The sequence below is a fragment of the Monopterus albus genome, unplaced genomic scaffold (genome assembly GCF_001952655.1).
Source record: "Monopterus albus unplaced genomic scaffold, M_albus_1.0 scaffold63.1, whole genome shotgun sequence".
Lineage (NCBI taxonomy): Eukaryota > Metazoa > Chordata > Actinopteri > Synbranchiformes > Synbranchidae > Monopterus > Monopterus albus.
The window spans coordinates 1,534,551-1,551,639 of NW_018127943.1; the positions used below are offsets into that span (position 1 = coordinate 1,534,551).

Consider the following 17,089-nt stretch of genomic DNA (forward strand, 5'->3'; position numbering starts at 1 on the left):
ACTCTTTCATTTACTTTGTGATATGGTGGGAAGGTGCGCCTGACGTCATAACTGAATATGAGGCTAATCCGTGCACACACAGTACTTGTGCGGTTTCACTCATTGTGATGGACGGTGTAGGTTGAGGTGTGTGCAGTGGAGCCTGGGTCATAAAGGGGGAAATTAATTCACTCTAATAAGTCTTATTTTACCAGAGCATAATTTGTGGTAAGATTTATGAATAACTTAAATGTTGAGGCTTTATGTCAAAGTGTGGTGACATGTCTCACAACACGTGATGATGTGTTCATGAGTATCACTGCGTCAACAGTAGTCACAAGTCAGATGAGCCTCTTGAACTGTTGAGCCTTATAATCCTGTCACATCATATTCTGAACAAATATGTTTGCTTGGCTTTGTCCACAAGACTCTACAAGGTGCTCTTAAAGAACACAACAAACTGTCAGGCGCTCTGGTTCATAGCACGCTGAGGATTTGCGGTGGATGTTAAAAGGGCGGTTATCTATGACTTGCTTCTCTTCAATAGTAGACAACTCTCTTGTTATCTGTTAAATGTTTCTCATCCTCCGAAGTCATCCCATTTCCTGAAAAGATGAACAACATTTTGGTAGAATAAAGTAAAGCTCGGCAATTAATCGACAAGTCAGTTGAGTTAAACCGACATAATGACTTTGACCAAACTAATACTAGTCACATCAATATGTACCATAAATCAGTTCCTTCAAAACATCTCTAAAACGGCTCGAATGCTGGTGATGGGTGCAGATGAGACAAGGCTGGAACGACCTGATGACAGAATAAAATAACAGATGTTTTATCAAGATCTATGTAGGACATCGTTCTAGTTGCCACAGATGTGAAACTACTAAACGTGTTCAATATTCCTCAGTCATAATCCATGGTGTTCTGCTTACTGTTCAGTACAAAGAGGTAATAAGAGGTCCATTGTCAGGGCAGAGACGCTTGTGCACAGGTTATTTATTGGTCATTACTGAGCTAAATGGCATCATTTACATTTTAGGTGAGAATACTGTCAATAATAAAACTGTCCTGTTTGCAAAATTTGCTTTGAAACTACAGATTAGAGCTAGACCAATAAATCCTTTTAGATTTTATTTATAAAAATATATATTACATATTGTTATAGTTTGTTTCCTAGCTGTACTTTGTTTTATGTTTTATTATATTTTCTAATTTGCTGGATCCTTTCTTATGAGCAGTGTGGATTTAATTCTATGTAACCTCGTCTCTAAAGGTGTTATATGTATAAATAAAGCCTACTGTCATTATTTAAAATCAAAGTTTATTGTAAAAATACAGGCACAAGTGTTTGTGTTGGCTGATATGTAATAAGACACTGCAGAACAGAAATACTAAAGTCTGCTTGAGGTCATTTAGGAACAACGTCACCTTTATGTACATAGTCTGACCACCAGAGAACTGTAGATTCCTGTTTAGAATGCAACTTATGGAAAGTAACATTAAACAAAGGAGGGGATCCATATCAAGATCGTTTATGTCCTAACATCACTGAATTCATTTCAGCCACTGAATAAAATTCTCTCTCACTTCAGGGCAGCTTCTACCGAGAAAAAGAAACCAATTTTGTTTGCTCCGTCTGTCGTTACTGCTACAGCTTATCTGCCCAGAGAAGGTCACACCAGAAGAAACAAAGTACACACAGAAAAGCACAGCCAATAGAGGCAGCTGAGACCGCCTGGCAAACTGAGAGCAGTTCCAAATCTCTGCCAATCCCTCTGCCATTACTGCAGGCACTGGTCCTGCTTTTAAAGAAGGTACATGGTCAAACGTGGGAAGCACGGAAGGCCGTTGGATGTGAACGCCTTTCCTCTCTGATCAAGACATACAGTTATAACTAATGCAAAGACAAACAGCTCCTTCTGACACCCACGTCGACTCCTCCTCCAGCTCCTCCCCCTACGCTGCATCCTACTCCTCCACCTCCTCACCTCTGCCTCCCTCCTCTTACATGTTGCTCAGTGCTCTGATACAGATTGGGGCTTTCGGCCATGTGGGAATTTCTCCGAACAGTGGCTCACGGCTGAATACGCGTGTTGCTGAGGATGTTAGTGCAGCGTGCATCCAAGCAGCCTTTTCATCCACAGCGAGCACAAGCCTGGTAGGAGATAAAAACTCATTCAATCTGTGCAGACTGGAGCATCAGAGAAGCCTTACTCCACTTCCTGGCCAGCAGAGTTGCTGCAACTTTACAGAGAGAGTGAGAACTGCAACTTTTTCTGCTTTCTTCAATTTCCCAGAAAATACCGAGCTCCCGTTTACCATCTGGAAAAGAAAAGCTTTGATTAGCTCTTCACTCGATTAGCACCGTGGAGGATGAGGAGCCGTTTCCAGAAATTCAGCCTTCAGTGAAAAAAGGTCTAAACAGCACCAGAGGCACCTAAGCAGCTCTGTCACATGGACACTGAACAGCTGTTGCATTGACAATCTTGTCTTGAAAAGAAGCCGCACCGTTCAGGAGCTTTGCAGTGCCACATAATGATGCTGACAAACCTGTTTGTATCAAAGCGCCTCGTACTTAGCAACTGATGAGGACGAGAGATAGTGTGATGACCTACCTGTATTTGACAAGTGTGTTTTTCACCTCGTTGGAGAGAGGAGCACAGAGGGAAAAAGGCAGCAAGAGGGAGAAGGGAAGGGGGAGAGAGAGAGCCAGTGAGGGAAGGTGTGGAGCTTCTTAGAGGGAACGGTGCAAGGAAACGCACACAGAGCTGACAAAAGAAACTGAGAAAACTCTGTCAGACTGAAGAAGGAGTTAAGAAAAAACAGCAATTCAAAACCAAAGCCAAACGCCCACTTCATCCTGGAGGATCGTGTTTTGTCAGAGCCAGAGAGGGTGAGCATGAATTCTATTTGATGTGGGTATTAAACCGCTCACAGGAGCAGTTATCAACTGACCATACTGTTCAATGAAATGATATCGATTCTAACACTGTAAAATATCTATTACTGGTCAGAGTTACTGCACTAACGAGTCATGGAACAAGTGCTGGGGTTCATCAGTTGTCACCACAGCTTCTTAGCTCAGACTCAGAGCTGTGCTGTACGTTTTCTGTAGTTCTGATTTAAAAGTTTCAACACCCAAAATTCTTTTAAATTAATCCACAGTTTTGTATGCGTGTCTAAAGAAATTTCAGTATGGGTCTGTAGGTGGTTGTGTGTTTATTTTTAATTCAAGAAAAAGTGGGAGGTCCGAGGAGCAAGATTATTTGATTTAAAGTATCATTAAAAACAAGGGAGGATGAAAACATGATGACTGTCCAAACAGGTTTTAAGACTAACTAAAGCTGAAACACTAAGCAATTTGCTGACTGACAAAAAAATGAATTGGCAACGTGTTCTAGTTTAAGATTTGATGCTTTTTCTGCAACTGGATCAAGTAAGAACTATTTTCCTTATCAGTTAATTTGCCAGTTACTTTCTTTATTAACCGCGTGGTCTAGAAAACAGTCAAATGTCGTATTTTGTTTGTCCAAAACCCCAAACTATTTAACAGTAAAGGTACAATATTTAACTTAATGTAGCACTAACATGAAACTCCAAATCAATCCACTCTACTCCAACCAGGACTACCTCTCTCTGCTCCACCGTGCTCCGCCCAGCTCTTCAGATATTTGTTGTTATGAAATTACATCAAATGAGAATGCAACTAAAATTACTGATCAAGCAGAAATAATTGAAAATCTCTGATTGGTTAGAGGTCGATTCCACTAAAAATGTTTAAAAGCTCATCTCTCTGCACTGCTGCCAGGGCTGTTCAATGAGTCTGGGTCACAGGAGGCTTTGACTGCACCTCTCCACATTAAGACAAGTTCTGGAGAAGATTTCTACAACAGAAATATTTGGAAACGTTACGTACTGTAGCTTTAACCAAGAGAAGCAGCCAATTCCCACATCTGACAACCTAGAACCATCAAATATTAATGATTACTTGATAATGAAAATAGCTGCAGAACTGACAGATTAAGTGAAAGACTGTTGCAACTCCATAGTAAAGTGGTGACAGTTCACACAAAACAAGCAAACTGGGGAACCAAACAATTAATTGTTTAATGGGGAACGTAATCCATCATGGACCACCTGCTGTTTTATACAGCCTCATGACATCCTCCACTGACATAATCATAACCAGCAATTGTAAGGAAATGAACCGAGCACTTGTAACGCTTCATTTCCGATTTTTGCCAGCCGGACAGTACGTGACCAGCCTCATTCCTCCGCTTTGATGCCGGTCACCTCCAGTCTACATGGCTAATCAAGTATCCAAAACAACACCAAACATATAAATAAATGGCATGACTGGGGTCATTGATCCCAGTTAGGAAAACGTCCCTGTGTGTGTGTGTGTGTGTGTCAGTCAATCTATTCAGCCAAATCACCGAAGCTCTAATGCGATTTCCTTTTGTCTCATTATGATTGAGCCTTGATAGGTACCCATTAGTGGCCTTGGTAAACTACGACTGTGGGGGAGGAGGACTGATCCTTAAGTTAATGTGTACAGATAGATGGCAGTGTTAGGGTTAGGGTGATGTAAATAACTGCTATAATCACCTCCCCCCCCCCCAAGTCATACAGACACACACAGAAGAAGGGAACTGCACCATGTGTGCATCACCCCTAGCAACAGCACAATCAACCCCCAACGACGCAAGGATGGAGATGAGACCTGACATAATACAAATCGCCTTCAGGTTACAAAACAGTCGACAGCAATTTATCGAGGCTTGAAGGCAAATTGACGTGTTTTAATTCAATCGACACACTCCAGAGTTTAACACAATCCCTCCCTGTTGCACAGCTACTGCAGTTGTCGAGGTGAAGAAAATCTTCCTGCACAAAAGTAGCTTCAGAAAGAAATTGATTCTGAAATATTTCAAAAAGCACCAAGGTTCCATCCTTGAAAAACAATCCCGCCTAGAAGCCACAGTCATGAAAAAAGATGTGCTGTGTCCTCGCCTTCTGACAAGATGAACCTTGAATGTAATAAAAGGCGTAATCGGAATCAATCAAAATGATAAAAGCACTCGAGATATTTGGACAAGCAGCGGGGCTATGGAACAGACATCCACGGGGCCACAAAACAACAAAGCCCTGGAGCTGACCTTCAGTTCAAATCAAACAGTCTGTTTACATAATTTCCCTTTCAGGCTCCATTTTTCCTAATCACACCAAGCACAGTAGAGCTTTCAATAGAGCACTTGCAAACAGAAGGTTAGCCACTGTACGTCCTCAGCACTCAATTATACCTATACTGTCAAATATCAAATAGACTGGCAGGGGCCATTCGCTGAAAGCTGCAAGTCTTTGTTGATCTTGTGCCTAAATTTAACAGTTGCATTCATTTGTGTCGTGTGAATCAACACATGTGGAGCTCAACTGAAACTGTAAGGCTCCTTGCGGGAAAGCTGAGTCACCGCAGCAGCAAATGGTTTTGGATATGAAACAAACAACTTGAAGTTGTGCAAATAGAAATGATTTAAGTGACAGGTTCTGCCCTGGAACAAGTTATGTACAGTGGTATGATATGCATTTATACTGGTTTGTTTTGGGCTGTTCACCTGCGCTCAGCTCTGAAAACCCTGGATGACAACGCTATTAGATGAAGTGTCCTGTTATGACAGACAGCAAACCTTGGGGTTAAGAGTATGACATGCTGCTAGGAAAAATCCTGCACCTATTTGATTAAAATGTAAAATCAGCCTACACCTGCTGCCTCCACCACACTGCAGATAAAGCTCTGCTCTCGACCTCTCTGCTCTGGGATGCTGAATCTTATAAAAACTACATTACAAAAGGTTGAGAGGAACTGCTGAAGTCATTTCTCTCCTGAAACATCAAATCAGCACAGTCTTGCCAATAAAACAAGGAGAATACTTTATCTCTTTAACACATCGGATACAGAAAGTGATGAAGATACAAGCTCCACAATAAGAAGCATTCTGTAATAACTTCAGCCAAAAGGAAGAGGGAGGTTTCTGTGGCAAACTCCTGATTTCATGGCTACCTTAATTAGCCAGAAAAATGGCTCTTGAAAGCATCGCCTCCCACGTACAATTAAGTATCCTCTAAAGAACGGCAGCCTCTTGCTGTACATCGTGACTAATCTGACAACGTGGGCAAAACACAGAGACGAGAGATAGGAGTCAAACAACTCACAAGAGCACCTTTAGCATTTACACTACAAGAGAACAGGAGAGACAACACTCCAACTCTCTAATGGTGTGAGGACAAAAAAACAAAACAAAAAAACAATTCTATAAACACAGCGAAGTGCTGAAACACTCAGCCTGAGCTAAAAATGGATTCAGAACTTCCTCCAAAAACAATGTGAGCTCCTGAATATTTGGCAAAAATGCATAAAACATGGCTGATCAAAGAAACGTTATTAGACTTTCTACTTAACAGTACACTTTTTCAAGTATTAACATGCTGAATTCTACATATCTGGTTCAAATATTCATTAAAAATATATATACTACTTTTGGTCCAAACACAGCCCCGTTACCTTTTTCAACTCAGTCAGCAGATAACATTCAGATAATAAAGCTAATATTGTCAGACTATTTAATATTTTTGTCACATTTTGAACCTCAACCTTTTCAAATTAAGTCAATGAAAAATGCTAATGGGGCATAAATGTGTTTATTGACAACGTGAGAAAAATGCAACAAGCTGAAAACACTTGGTAAGATCACCGATACCGACACCTTGTAATGTTGATATGGAAAACAGCTTCCTATGTACAGTATACATCCAGCATGTTGTTATTTGACCATTATCCTTACGATATTTGTGAAACATAGTCAGTACATAAAGTTCTCCCAGTTATTTTAGCGTACAGTCATTCTGATATGTTGCCTAAAGGTCTTTTTATGTTCATTTGGCTTAAAGTGTTCTGCAACAACACCAAGCCTTTCTATGGCAGGGGAAACCCTGGAACGTAGCGCGACTTTCCATTTCGTTCCGTGTTTGGTTGCTACCAACTCCAGAGAAAAACACCTGCTGAAACGCTCCACAATGTTTGTTCTGTTTGCAGTTCAGTGCAGAAAAAGTAATGAACAGTGTATTTCTGGAGCTTTTCTTTTGAACCCAGCTGCTTGCTGTGGCTGTGAATAACCCTGATGAGAGGCGTGAAACTGAACTAAAACAGTGAAGGTAGGGGGTCTGCAGCCAAATCAAAAGAGCTAAAAAATTCTAAAATGTTCCTTAGAGAAAAGGGACCTGTTGAGTCAGGTGATAATTCTCTGAAGGCTCATCACACCAAGTGAAATCTTTCACATGCCACATAGTCAATGGACCTGAAATTAAGAATAGGTTTAAAATCCTCTAGTGCAGCTTAAACCATTATGAAACTGTGAAACTCTTTTCCTAGTTGGAAGCAAACACCAGACTCTAAAAGAAAATTATTTACCAAAATATAAATGGTCAGTTAAATAATAAGGCTAATGTGTCAGTGTAACCCTAGGTTGAATAAAAGCACATATCACACACTGATGGTTTACAAAATGCTCCACCACTAGATTTCTACACCAAAACCCCCGTTTAGAATGCGAAGCTCTCTATTAGCAGCAGCATGTTATGAAACCTACTCAGACGTGCTGAGAAGTGAAAGGCAAACACAGTCAAGTGCGACTTGTACTTCCTACATTGAGGTGTTCCAGCATTCCTGTCACAAATGTCTCCAACGTGAGAAATTAATCCGATTCAACATTGCTTTTATTGGCCAACAAATGTGACCCTGGTTCTTAGCAGCTCTTAATACAACCATATAGCTATGTAGTACACATCTGCTCATTACTGTGTGCTACATAGGGATATTATCCAAGTAGTACAAGAGCTCAGACAGGAAAACATGCACTGATTTACAGCTCACCATAGGCTTTAACCTGCCGACTGTTGTAGCACCACTGCAATACTAGATGGATGTTTCATACCAGGAAGGTGCACGGCACTTTTCTTCTATGCCAAAACTAATCATGTTTCTTAGATACAGAGCACCAAGGGAACGGCTTGCACTGAAAATGCAGCCAGAATATTAAACCAATTTTTCCAAGCCTTGGGTTAATTACAGTACATACTAAGGATGTTTAGATTCTTCCATTTACCCTGTGATAAGAGATCTGTTAATCTCAGTACAGGTTCATTAAGCTCAGTGTGTCCTCAGACCGTCCAAAACAAAAAGATTTACAACGATAATGATCGTCACATCTGGGAGACTGGGACAAGCAAACGTTTGGTATTTGATAAAGTGCTTTGTCTGTCAGATTTGTGGTACAATAATTTTCTGTTAGATGACTAATCAGGTAATGGCAGAGCAGCGTTGCTGACAAAAGGCAGCTCAATCAAAACCTAGAACGACAGCACTTTTCTTTCAAACTTTATTGCTACGTAATACATAGCATTACACGGTGTCGCCCAGTTATCCAGAGTCTGTACTCATCTTTTTTTTTTCTTTGTCAAAGGCCAAAGAGTGCAAACTAAACAGAAAACATGAATGACAGGTTTGGTAAGGGATTCGTTTGACTGCGAGGCTGCACAAAGCCGGGTATTTTACCAACTTGGAACAGGATCTGAAACAGAAGAGGCCAACAGATCCCACCCCTCTGCCTTATTTAACTCAACTTGAGTCATAAGCTAAATGTGACAGTCCACTCTCAAGGCTGTTATCGGAGAGCCAGTCCTGCATCTGATGACAACTCGCGCTCTGCTCTGATACGACATCCTGAGCTCTCCTAATCCTCCTTTGGAGAAAAATACCAAAAGAAACAGGGATGAGACTTGACAGAGTACAAGGGCCAAAACAGTCGGTACTGAGGCTGAAATTAGCAAACAAACAAGGACCTGCTATACAATCATCTGACAGCAGTGACTATACAGAGCAATTAAAGTGCCATCAAACAACAGACCCTGGTTTTTAACTAATTAGGACAGAGGGACAGGAAACATGCAGTCAGACTCTGTGGAGTATCTGCATTTCCACAGAGGCTCCACAAATTAAAAGCCAACACTCAACACTTGCACCATGTAGCAGTTGTACTGGCAATGGTTTGAACATTACTGAGAGAGGAAACAACAAACAGAAAAACCAATAAGTCAACAGTAATTGAAGCAGCAATCAAAAACATGGGGAAATGGACTTTTTGGACATGACTTACTTTATTGTGCTTACTGTGCCACTATCCCAGAACCAGACTGAAGAAGTCCAAAAATTCGGTCCCCTACTGATTTATTTAATCGATGCCCTACTGCAAATTCTTTTATGCTGTCCCATACTATTCCACCTTTGACAGACACCCCAAGTATCTTTGGCTGAGAACCGACTGAACACCAAAGGTGTGGTTGGCAAAACAAACAAACTCTCCCAGTTTTTAATCCAGAGCTTTAATCCAGAGCTTACCTGCAGACTCCAGCAGGACGTGGTAGTCGGTTCCTCTCTGAGTAGGTGTGTCATCTTCAGGTTCCTGCCTCTCTGACTCCTCGTAACGATCCCAGTTTGTCTCCAGTTTCCTCCTGGAGTAAACCGCCATCCCATTATCTCCTCCCTGAATGTTGTCTCCTTCATCTTGATCCTGAAAGAAGACAAGATGGGATCCACAGTGAGCAACATGTGACTCGAGTGTATTCATGCCAGGGCTGCTTTCCATATTGTCTGGGTGCAGTCACGCTGAATTTTGCTCTCCAATCATTTCTATGAGAAATAAATGGGCGGCTCTTATTTGCTCCCAGGTGCAAACTGACCCCATATATGATTCAACTTCGACAAACTTTGAAATCCTGTCAAATGTCCAGCCAATTTGAGAAAGGCGTGGGACTGATGTCTCATTCAGGAAACACTGTTTAACAGCACACCAAAATAAAACACGCAGCAGAGGAAAAGGAACAATACTTGGCTGCAGTAAGTAAGGACAGTAACAACAGTTATGCTTGAAACCCACACTATTTCTTGTCACGGCATGCCAGCCCAGGTAACGCTGGGTTCAAGTGGTCAAAGGTTAATTTAACCCATTTACAAGCAACATATTTCCATAATTCACCGATGACATTATGACCACTGGTGGGTGAAGTGAATAACACTGATTATCTTGATGCAATGAGACCTGGCAGGAGGTGGGGTATATTAGGCAGTAGGTGAACAGTCAGATCTTGAAGCTGATGTGTTGGCAGGAAAAACGGCCAAACTGGGATGGCTGACAACTGGGTCAGAGCGTCTCCCAGACTGCAGGTCTTGGTGGGTGTTCCTGGTCTGCAGTGGTCAGTACCTACCAAAGCTGTTTTGAACCGGCAACAGGGTCCTGGACGCCCAAGGCTCAGTGATGATGAGGTTGATCTACCACATATCCAATTGTTTAAATTCCATTTAAAAGATTGCATTTTGTTTGCTTGTTAAAATGATCAAAAATGAGAAATACTGTACATTGGTCTCTATGAAGAGAAAGAGTCAGGGCCTATAGTGGTGATATCACACCTAGAGCGGTGAGGCTGTTGAATATGTCTACAAAATTATCTTTAACTTCTCCTCAGAACCACAGTTTTCACTTCTTTTACATAACTTTGTCACTGAATGATTGACAAATTCATGCTCTTTCTGACAGTATAGGTTTGCTATGGTAGCAAACAGATTCAACGAAGATGCATAGTGAGCTGCAGAGCGCCAACCAACTGCCACACTGACTCCTACGTACACAGTATTAGACAGGTTTTAATGTTGTCACTGATTGGTGTAATGTTGCATAAGGACAGGGGTGAAGAAAGCACGTTTCAAAAGTATACCCAAAGTTCAAAAAATCACTCACAGTCACATGGCTGCAAATTAAGAGTTGAATACTACACACATCAGGAGAATGTCATGCTTAAGTTTGTAAAAACAGCATGTCTGGACAATGGACAGACTCATCAAAAAATACATCCTGGAACTGTATATGCTCCGACTCGTACAGGAACACATAACCCCTGAAGCAGGTCATCTTTCCAGTGGAGTCAGCTTGCTTTGTTTAATGTGACTAAGAGCTCCCACTGACAAAAATAACACTTCCATTAACGGTGCTCCACAAACTAAAATTCAAACAGCATTTGGAAAGTGGTGATTAACACACGGCACTTATTCATGACTCGTAGCCAAGTCTAACAAAGAATCAAGGTACACGTAAACGGTATGTCCCACTGTATGACAGAGATGTCACTGCCACAACTGAATTCATTAAATGTGGCTGAGTCATAGATTTCTTCTTGTTTTTTTTTCCACATAGCTGCACAAACATTTTAACAATGTCATTGAAATGTGTAAGGGGAGATGTGTCAGACTGACTAAGCTGTGGTTTTGCTCCATTTTTCTGGTGCCCTATTAAAATTCAAGCACACAAAACATATTTTTCCCCAACAGCATCATGAGGGGCCACATGGTAGCTGTGGATGCACCAGAGAAAGTGTTTTATTACTGCAATCTGGGAACCAAAAGGAGATTTCTATCACTGAGCCCTTATTGATGCCCTTCTGATCACCACAGTTACCATGGCAGGAGCATCAACCAAATGAACATCCCAGTGGAAATTTATCTAAACCATGTAGTATCAAATCCAAGGCCCAGATTGTACAGTGACAGTGTTAAAGTCCAGAATAAGAGCAGTATGTCAAGTGCTTGATGAAATCGACTCATTAGTCGTAATGAGGGTAAAACTAACAACCTTACAACTTGTGCTTTGATTGTATAAGGGAAATGTCATACGGAGAGAAGTGCTAGTGTCATGGCAATACTTTGCTAAACTTGACATTGAATATATCCACAATACATAACTTTAGTTAAACAAAATATCAAGGTTTTTCCCCCCCCCCACAACGCTCTGTCTCACCCTCTGGAAAACAAATGTCGCACCGGCTGGCAATTACACCGAAATGAGTGTTAATTAGGCCGAACTGAAGAGAAGGTCCTAGCTAGATTCACATCATCGGCCGAGAATCTGTGCCTGTTCGCAGTGACAACTACAAAATTCACTATAGGTACCATGGAGTTTGGTAGGGCGGGATAACAGAGTGCGGCTTCCACGCTCTCTCACCGGGGGATGGAACTCTGCTGCATGACCGGGTGCTCCGCGTCCACGACCGCGGTGGTAGTCTCTCTTGCTCCGGCCTCGGTGGTGGCCTCCTCGCCCTCTGCCTCTGTGCTCACCACTAAAACCGTCGTTGTCGTTTCCACCCCGGCCACCTCTTTTCCAACTGCCTCTCGTACCTCTGCTCGGTCTAGCCTCCATTGTTGTCAGCTGTGCACGAACAGTTTAGCATGTGACACGTTAAAGTTGACAGGAATGAGTGTTACATTGAATGGTGTCCTATGACAAAATTGCATTTGGTTCCGCGTCTAACAAAAATATTTAGTACAGAGAACGGATCAGTTTCCCATTTTAATGTCCATATTTTATTATTGAAATGAAAAGCCGCAATCTAAACGATAGAGCATGTTCAACCGATAAACAACATAATATACTGTAAATTCACATTAGCTTTGGGGTAGGAATAAAAAGTAAATAGAACTACAAATACATTAATAGTTTGATTCAGTCAGATATTTAAAAAATATATATTACTGGTTTTCACCAGTCAACTATTGCATTTAAAATTTGATATCTAGCGAAAATAAATGAAATTACAGTACAGATTTAAATATTTTCTTCTGCCAAGTGCACACATTTGAAAATATGGCATTTCAGCATATTTAGTATTTCTGTAGTAACATAAAATACAAATAAAATAAAAATAAAATGCATACAAGTTGAAAATGCAAATCCAAAATACTACCAACTTTTAAAAATCAAAAATAAACTCCATTAATTCATTCAATAAAGCAACATTATATTAAATAGCTCTGTCATACATGCTGTGACACATATGTGCTGATTCAAAACTTTAAAACACTACATTTAAATTAACAACAGAAACAGTGTATGGTTTGAAATTGTGGGGATATATCTACAAGGGTGTGTACTAATACAATAAAAATGGACAAAAATAATAATAACAGTGTGCAATTGAGTCATATTTCAGTTTTTCTTTTCATTTCAGGGAAACTGTTCATTCTACACAGTGCAACAGACATTGACCTGCCACCAATAGCACAGACAGGAAACACAGCACCATGGATCCTGGAAACAGCACTTTTGGCAACACATCGCTCGCCCAAACTCAGCATCACAGCCTTTGGGAGGTTATAACCATCGCTACAGTGTCGGCCATTGTCAGCTTGATAACCATTGTTGGTAATGTACTGGTCATGCTGTCCTTTAAAGTAAACAGCCAGCTGAAGACGGTAAACAACTACTACCTGCTGAGTTTGGCATTCGCTGACCTCATCATAGGAGCGCTATCCATGAACTTATACACCACATATATACTGATGGGTTACTGGTCATTGGGAAACGTTGCATGTGATCTGTGGCTTGCAGTGGATTACGTAGCCAGCAATGCTTCAGTTATGAATTTACTTGTCATCAGCTTCGACAGGTATTTCTCTATCACAAGACCCCTAACGTACAGGGCAAAGAGGACCCCAAAGAGAGCTGCAATCATGATAGGCCTTGCATGGCTAGTGTCTTTTGTGCTCTGGGCACCACCCATTCTGTGCTGGCAGTACTTTGTAGGAGAGAGAAAAGTGCCTGAAAACGAGTGCCAGATCCAGTTTTTAACTGAGCCAGTGATCACTTTTGGGACAGCTATTGCTGCTTTCTACTTTCCAGTCTCTGTTATGACTATCCTATACTGTAGGATCTACAAGGAGACACAAAAACGGACAAAAGATCTGGCAGAGCTGCAAGGGCTCACAGCAGAAAATGTTCCAGAGGGGACTAAACCACAGAGAACTATTATTCACTCTTGTTTTCATTTCACCAGAGAGAGGAGAGACCAGAGTCATGCCTCCTGGTCCTCATCTAACCAAAGTAACACCACAAAAACCACCTCTAGGTCAGACGAGGCATGGGTGAAAGCGGACCAGATCACTTCCTTTAACAGCGACACTTCATCTGATGAAGAGGAGGAGCATCATGTTTTAACCCCACAAGGATCTAACAAAAAGCAAGACAGAGGACGAAGTAATAAGAATGGGCAGGTGACTGACTATACAGAAGATCCATATTTTTCCACTCCTCAAAAGAACAATGCTAAAAGGTGTATTTCTGATAAGTTCAAACTCAGCTCAAAGGGGGAAAATGGAAATCCTACACCTGCAACACCCTGCCTGCCTGAAGCAGAACAGCATGACAACAAGGCCTCCCCCTCCTCTTCCACCACCTCCAAACCCATGGACACTGCCCTAAAAAACCAAATCACCAAGAGGAAGAGGAATGTGCTGGTGAAGGAAAAGAAGGCGGCCAAGACTCTCAGTGCCATCCTCCTGGCCTTCATCATCACATGGTTGCCATATAACATCATGGTGCTCATCTCCACTTTCTGCTCAACGTGCATCCCTACGACCCTTTGGCACCTGGGATACTGGCTGTGCTATGTCAACAGCACGGTCAACCCCATGTGCTATGCCCTCTGCAATAAGAACTTCCAGAAGACCTTCCGCATGCTTCTCCTCTGCCAGTGGAAGAGGAGGAAGTGAGGAAAGGTCAAGCTGTATGGGTGTGGACACAACCCAAATGTCAACAACAAAATAACTCCATGTGGTACTGCAACGTTATAATGGGCTTTCCTGATACATACTGTAGTCAGTGGTCATCTTCAGCATGAAGTGATTTTTGTGTTAAAATGAGCTGAACCTGATGCAGCACAGAAGAAACCTCATGAAAACACTCCTACAGTGGGTAATGTATAAGAATAGGTTCAGATTATTTCAAGTCTCTTTTTAAAGGGGAACTCCATCAATTTTACACATCAAAGTCTGTTTACAGGTCTTGGGGAGCACTGCTGCATATGTGGAATAAAAGTTGTAGATATAAAGCCTTTCATGACTTCGGGAGGAGCCCGGTGAAATTTTTGCCTCAAGTGATGTCACCGGAGTCAGTGTTGGCTGGATCTGAAGACTCCAGGTGTTGAAATGAACAACATCTGTGGCTGTGGAGTCAGGAAGCAGCAAGCTTACCACAGTTTTGTAGCCTGCAGTTCGGGGCTACATTAGCTTCTACTAGCATACCACACCCGACTCTCAGATGAAACTGTTGCATTGTGGGTAATGCAGGCATCTGATTTTGACATGTGTCAGTGGTGGAAGAAGCACTCAAATACTGTACTTCACTACCAAAACCACAGCAAAAAACAAACAAAAAAAAAACACTCCAGTACAAATAGAAGTCCCAGATTTCAAAATTCATTAACAAAATGTACTTAAGTATGAAAAGTAAAAGTGCTCCTTATGCAGAAGAATGGCCCGTCAGTGTTTTACTGTTATATGCACTGTATAAAGGACATAATGTAGGCTCACACATTTAGAAAATAACAGAGTACAAAAAAAAAAAAACACACCACTGATTCTGTTCAATTTTTCACCTCACATATGGTAAATGTGGATTCCTCAGTGTATATCAGTGTTTAGTGAATGTTTTGTCTTCTGTTTTCTATCTTGGCTCTTGCTAATATTATAATATATCATGTGTTCAAGGGCTAATCTGTACTTTACCATACATTTACTGCATTAGTTTCATGGTGGTAATATGATGTGAATGTGTTTATGGATCACAACTGTCAATACTCATAATATTCATAGTGGAGGAAAAAAATGGACATGTGGTATTTTGTAGTCCGGCTACCACCACGTCTCTCTGACAGATGAATGATGCTGTTGTAAATTTCTATGTCTTTTATGATGCGATGTCAAAAGCTCTCTCGCTGAACTCTGTGCCTTTTGTTCTGCTCAGAGGCAAAAGTGCTTTGTGAATGAATCTGTCTGTGCAGTTTTGTGAAATTGAGTCTGTGTACTGATATGAACAGTGAAATACAAACTCAACGACAGAATTATACTTTCACCAGCATATTCAACATCAAAAATGCTGAATGTGATCTGATCTGGTTTATACCTAGAAACTATTTTTGAGAAATGATGCAAATCATTATGTGCTACAGCAGGTAAAGAATAAAACTAATGTGCCATGGGTAACATGTAGATGACTGTTGCTAAGAGTAAAAGAGAGCTCAAGACCTCCCTAGAGGTCTCTTTGGACTCCAGCACAGGGATTTTGCATTCCAAGTTTCTTCACCAACTCTGTTATGTAAGGATAATCCTAACAATATTGTATTTTTCTTACTGTCAACAAATTGCATTAAAGATAAAACCAACAATGAATGGGTTGGTGTAGTCAAAGCCTGACATAGCTTATTTCCTTTGTACCACAGACTTCTACTGCTGTCAAAAAGACCAGAGCATGTGAAAATAGGCATTATTTCAAAAGTAATGAACCACTGCCTTAACACATCAAAGTTCATTCTTGATCTTGAAAACAGTAGGTGGGCAAATCAATCCAAACTCAGGGTCAAGTTACTAGCTTTTCCCCCCCGATCTTTCAGACGTACCACATGGACTTCATCTGCAGAGGGTGTCTGCTCAGTTGTCACGGAGATGAATCCACTGACATGCAAGCTCAGGCACAACTGATTTCATCCATGGCACTTTATGTCCCAGCAGGTTAAAAAGTGGACTTTCAAGTGAAAATCACAACAGCTACTGAGCTCACATGTCAACATGTATGAGCACTCTGTTGATATCCAGGTCACATGACTGGAAGCTCTGAAAAGAGAAACTGGACCAAGAGCTGGGCTTGTGTTGTCAAACTATTATTACATCAACAACAGGTGATATATCAGCAACTGAGGAAAAGTTTCATTTTAAAACACATTTTATTATGATCTTAATATGGAATTTACTCTCTGCTTTATTACAAGTAATGTCAGTTACACTCTAGAGCTCTTGAAAGCAACCACATAGCTGTCATTTCTAATTATCACTTTAATTGATTAACTTTAGGCACACATGTACAATAAATTTTGACCTTACAGTAACCAACACAGTAAAAATGTGAAGGTCAATTTCAGAAAAATAAGATGGTTTGAAATAAAAACGCAGTTG

At 41.1% G+C, this 17,089-nt stretch overlaps 2 protein-coding genes across 3 annotated transcripts in view; one reads left to right on the forward strand and one right to left on the reverse strand.

Moving 5' to 3' along the window:
- aven (apoptosis, caspase activation inhibitor) overlaps positions 1–12,363 on the reverse strand; it is a 30,893-nt gene extending 18,530 nt beyond the window's left edge. For both annotated transcript variants that reach the window (XM_020603883.1, XM_020603884.1), the window contains exons 1-2: positions 12,090–12,363; positions 9,437–9,608 (exon numbers count right to left, since the gene is read on the reverse strand). In XM_020603883.1, the coding sequence (XP_020459539.1) occupies positions 9,437–9,608; positions 12,090–12,284 (367 nt within the window). In that variant the 5' untranslated portion in view covers positions 12,285–12,363. The remainder of the gene's footprint in view (positions 1–9,436; positions 9,609–12,089) is intronic.
- chrm5b (cholinergic receptor, muscarinic 5b) lies at positions 2,599–15,487 on the forward strand. Its single transcript, XM_020603882.1, has 2 exons — positions 2,599–2,875; positions 13,093–15,487. Exon 2 carries the CDS (start codon positions 13,166–13,168, stop codon positions 14,630–14,632), a length of 1,467 nt encoding a protein of 488 aa, XP_020459538.1. The 5' UTR covers positions 2,599–2,875; positions 13,093–13,165; the 3' UTR covers positions 14,633–15,487.
- The last annotated feature ends 1,602 nt before the right edge of the window (positions 15,488–17,089 follow it).

Coding starts and splice junctions, on each gene's coding strand:
- chrm5b (XM_020603882.1), top strand. CDS start 13,166: ATGGATCCTGGAAACAGCACTTTTGGCAACACATCGCTCGCCCAAACT.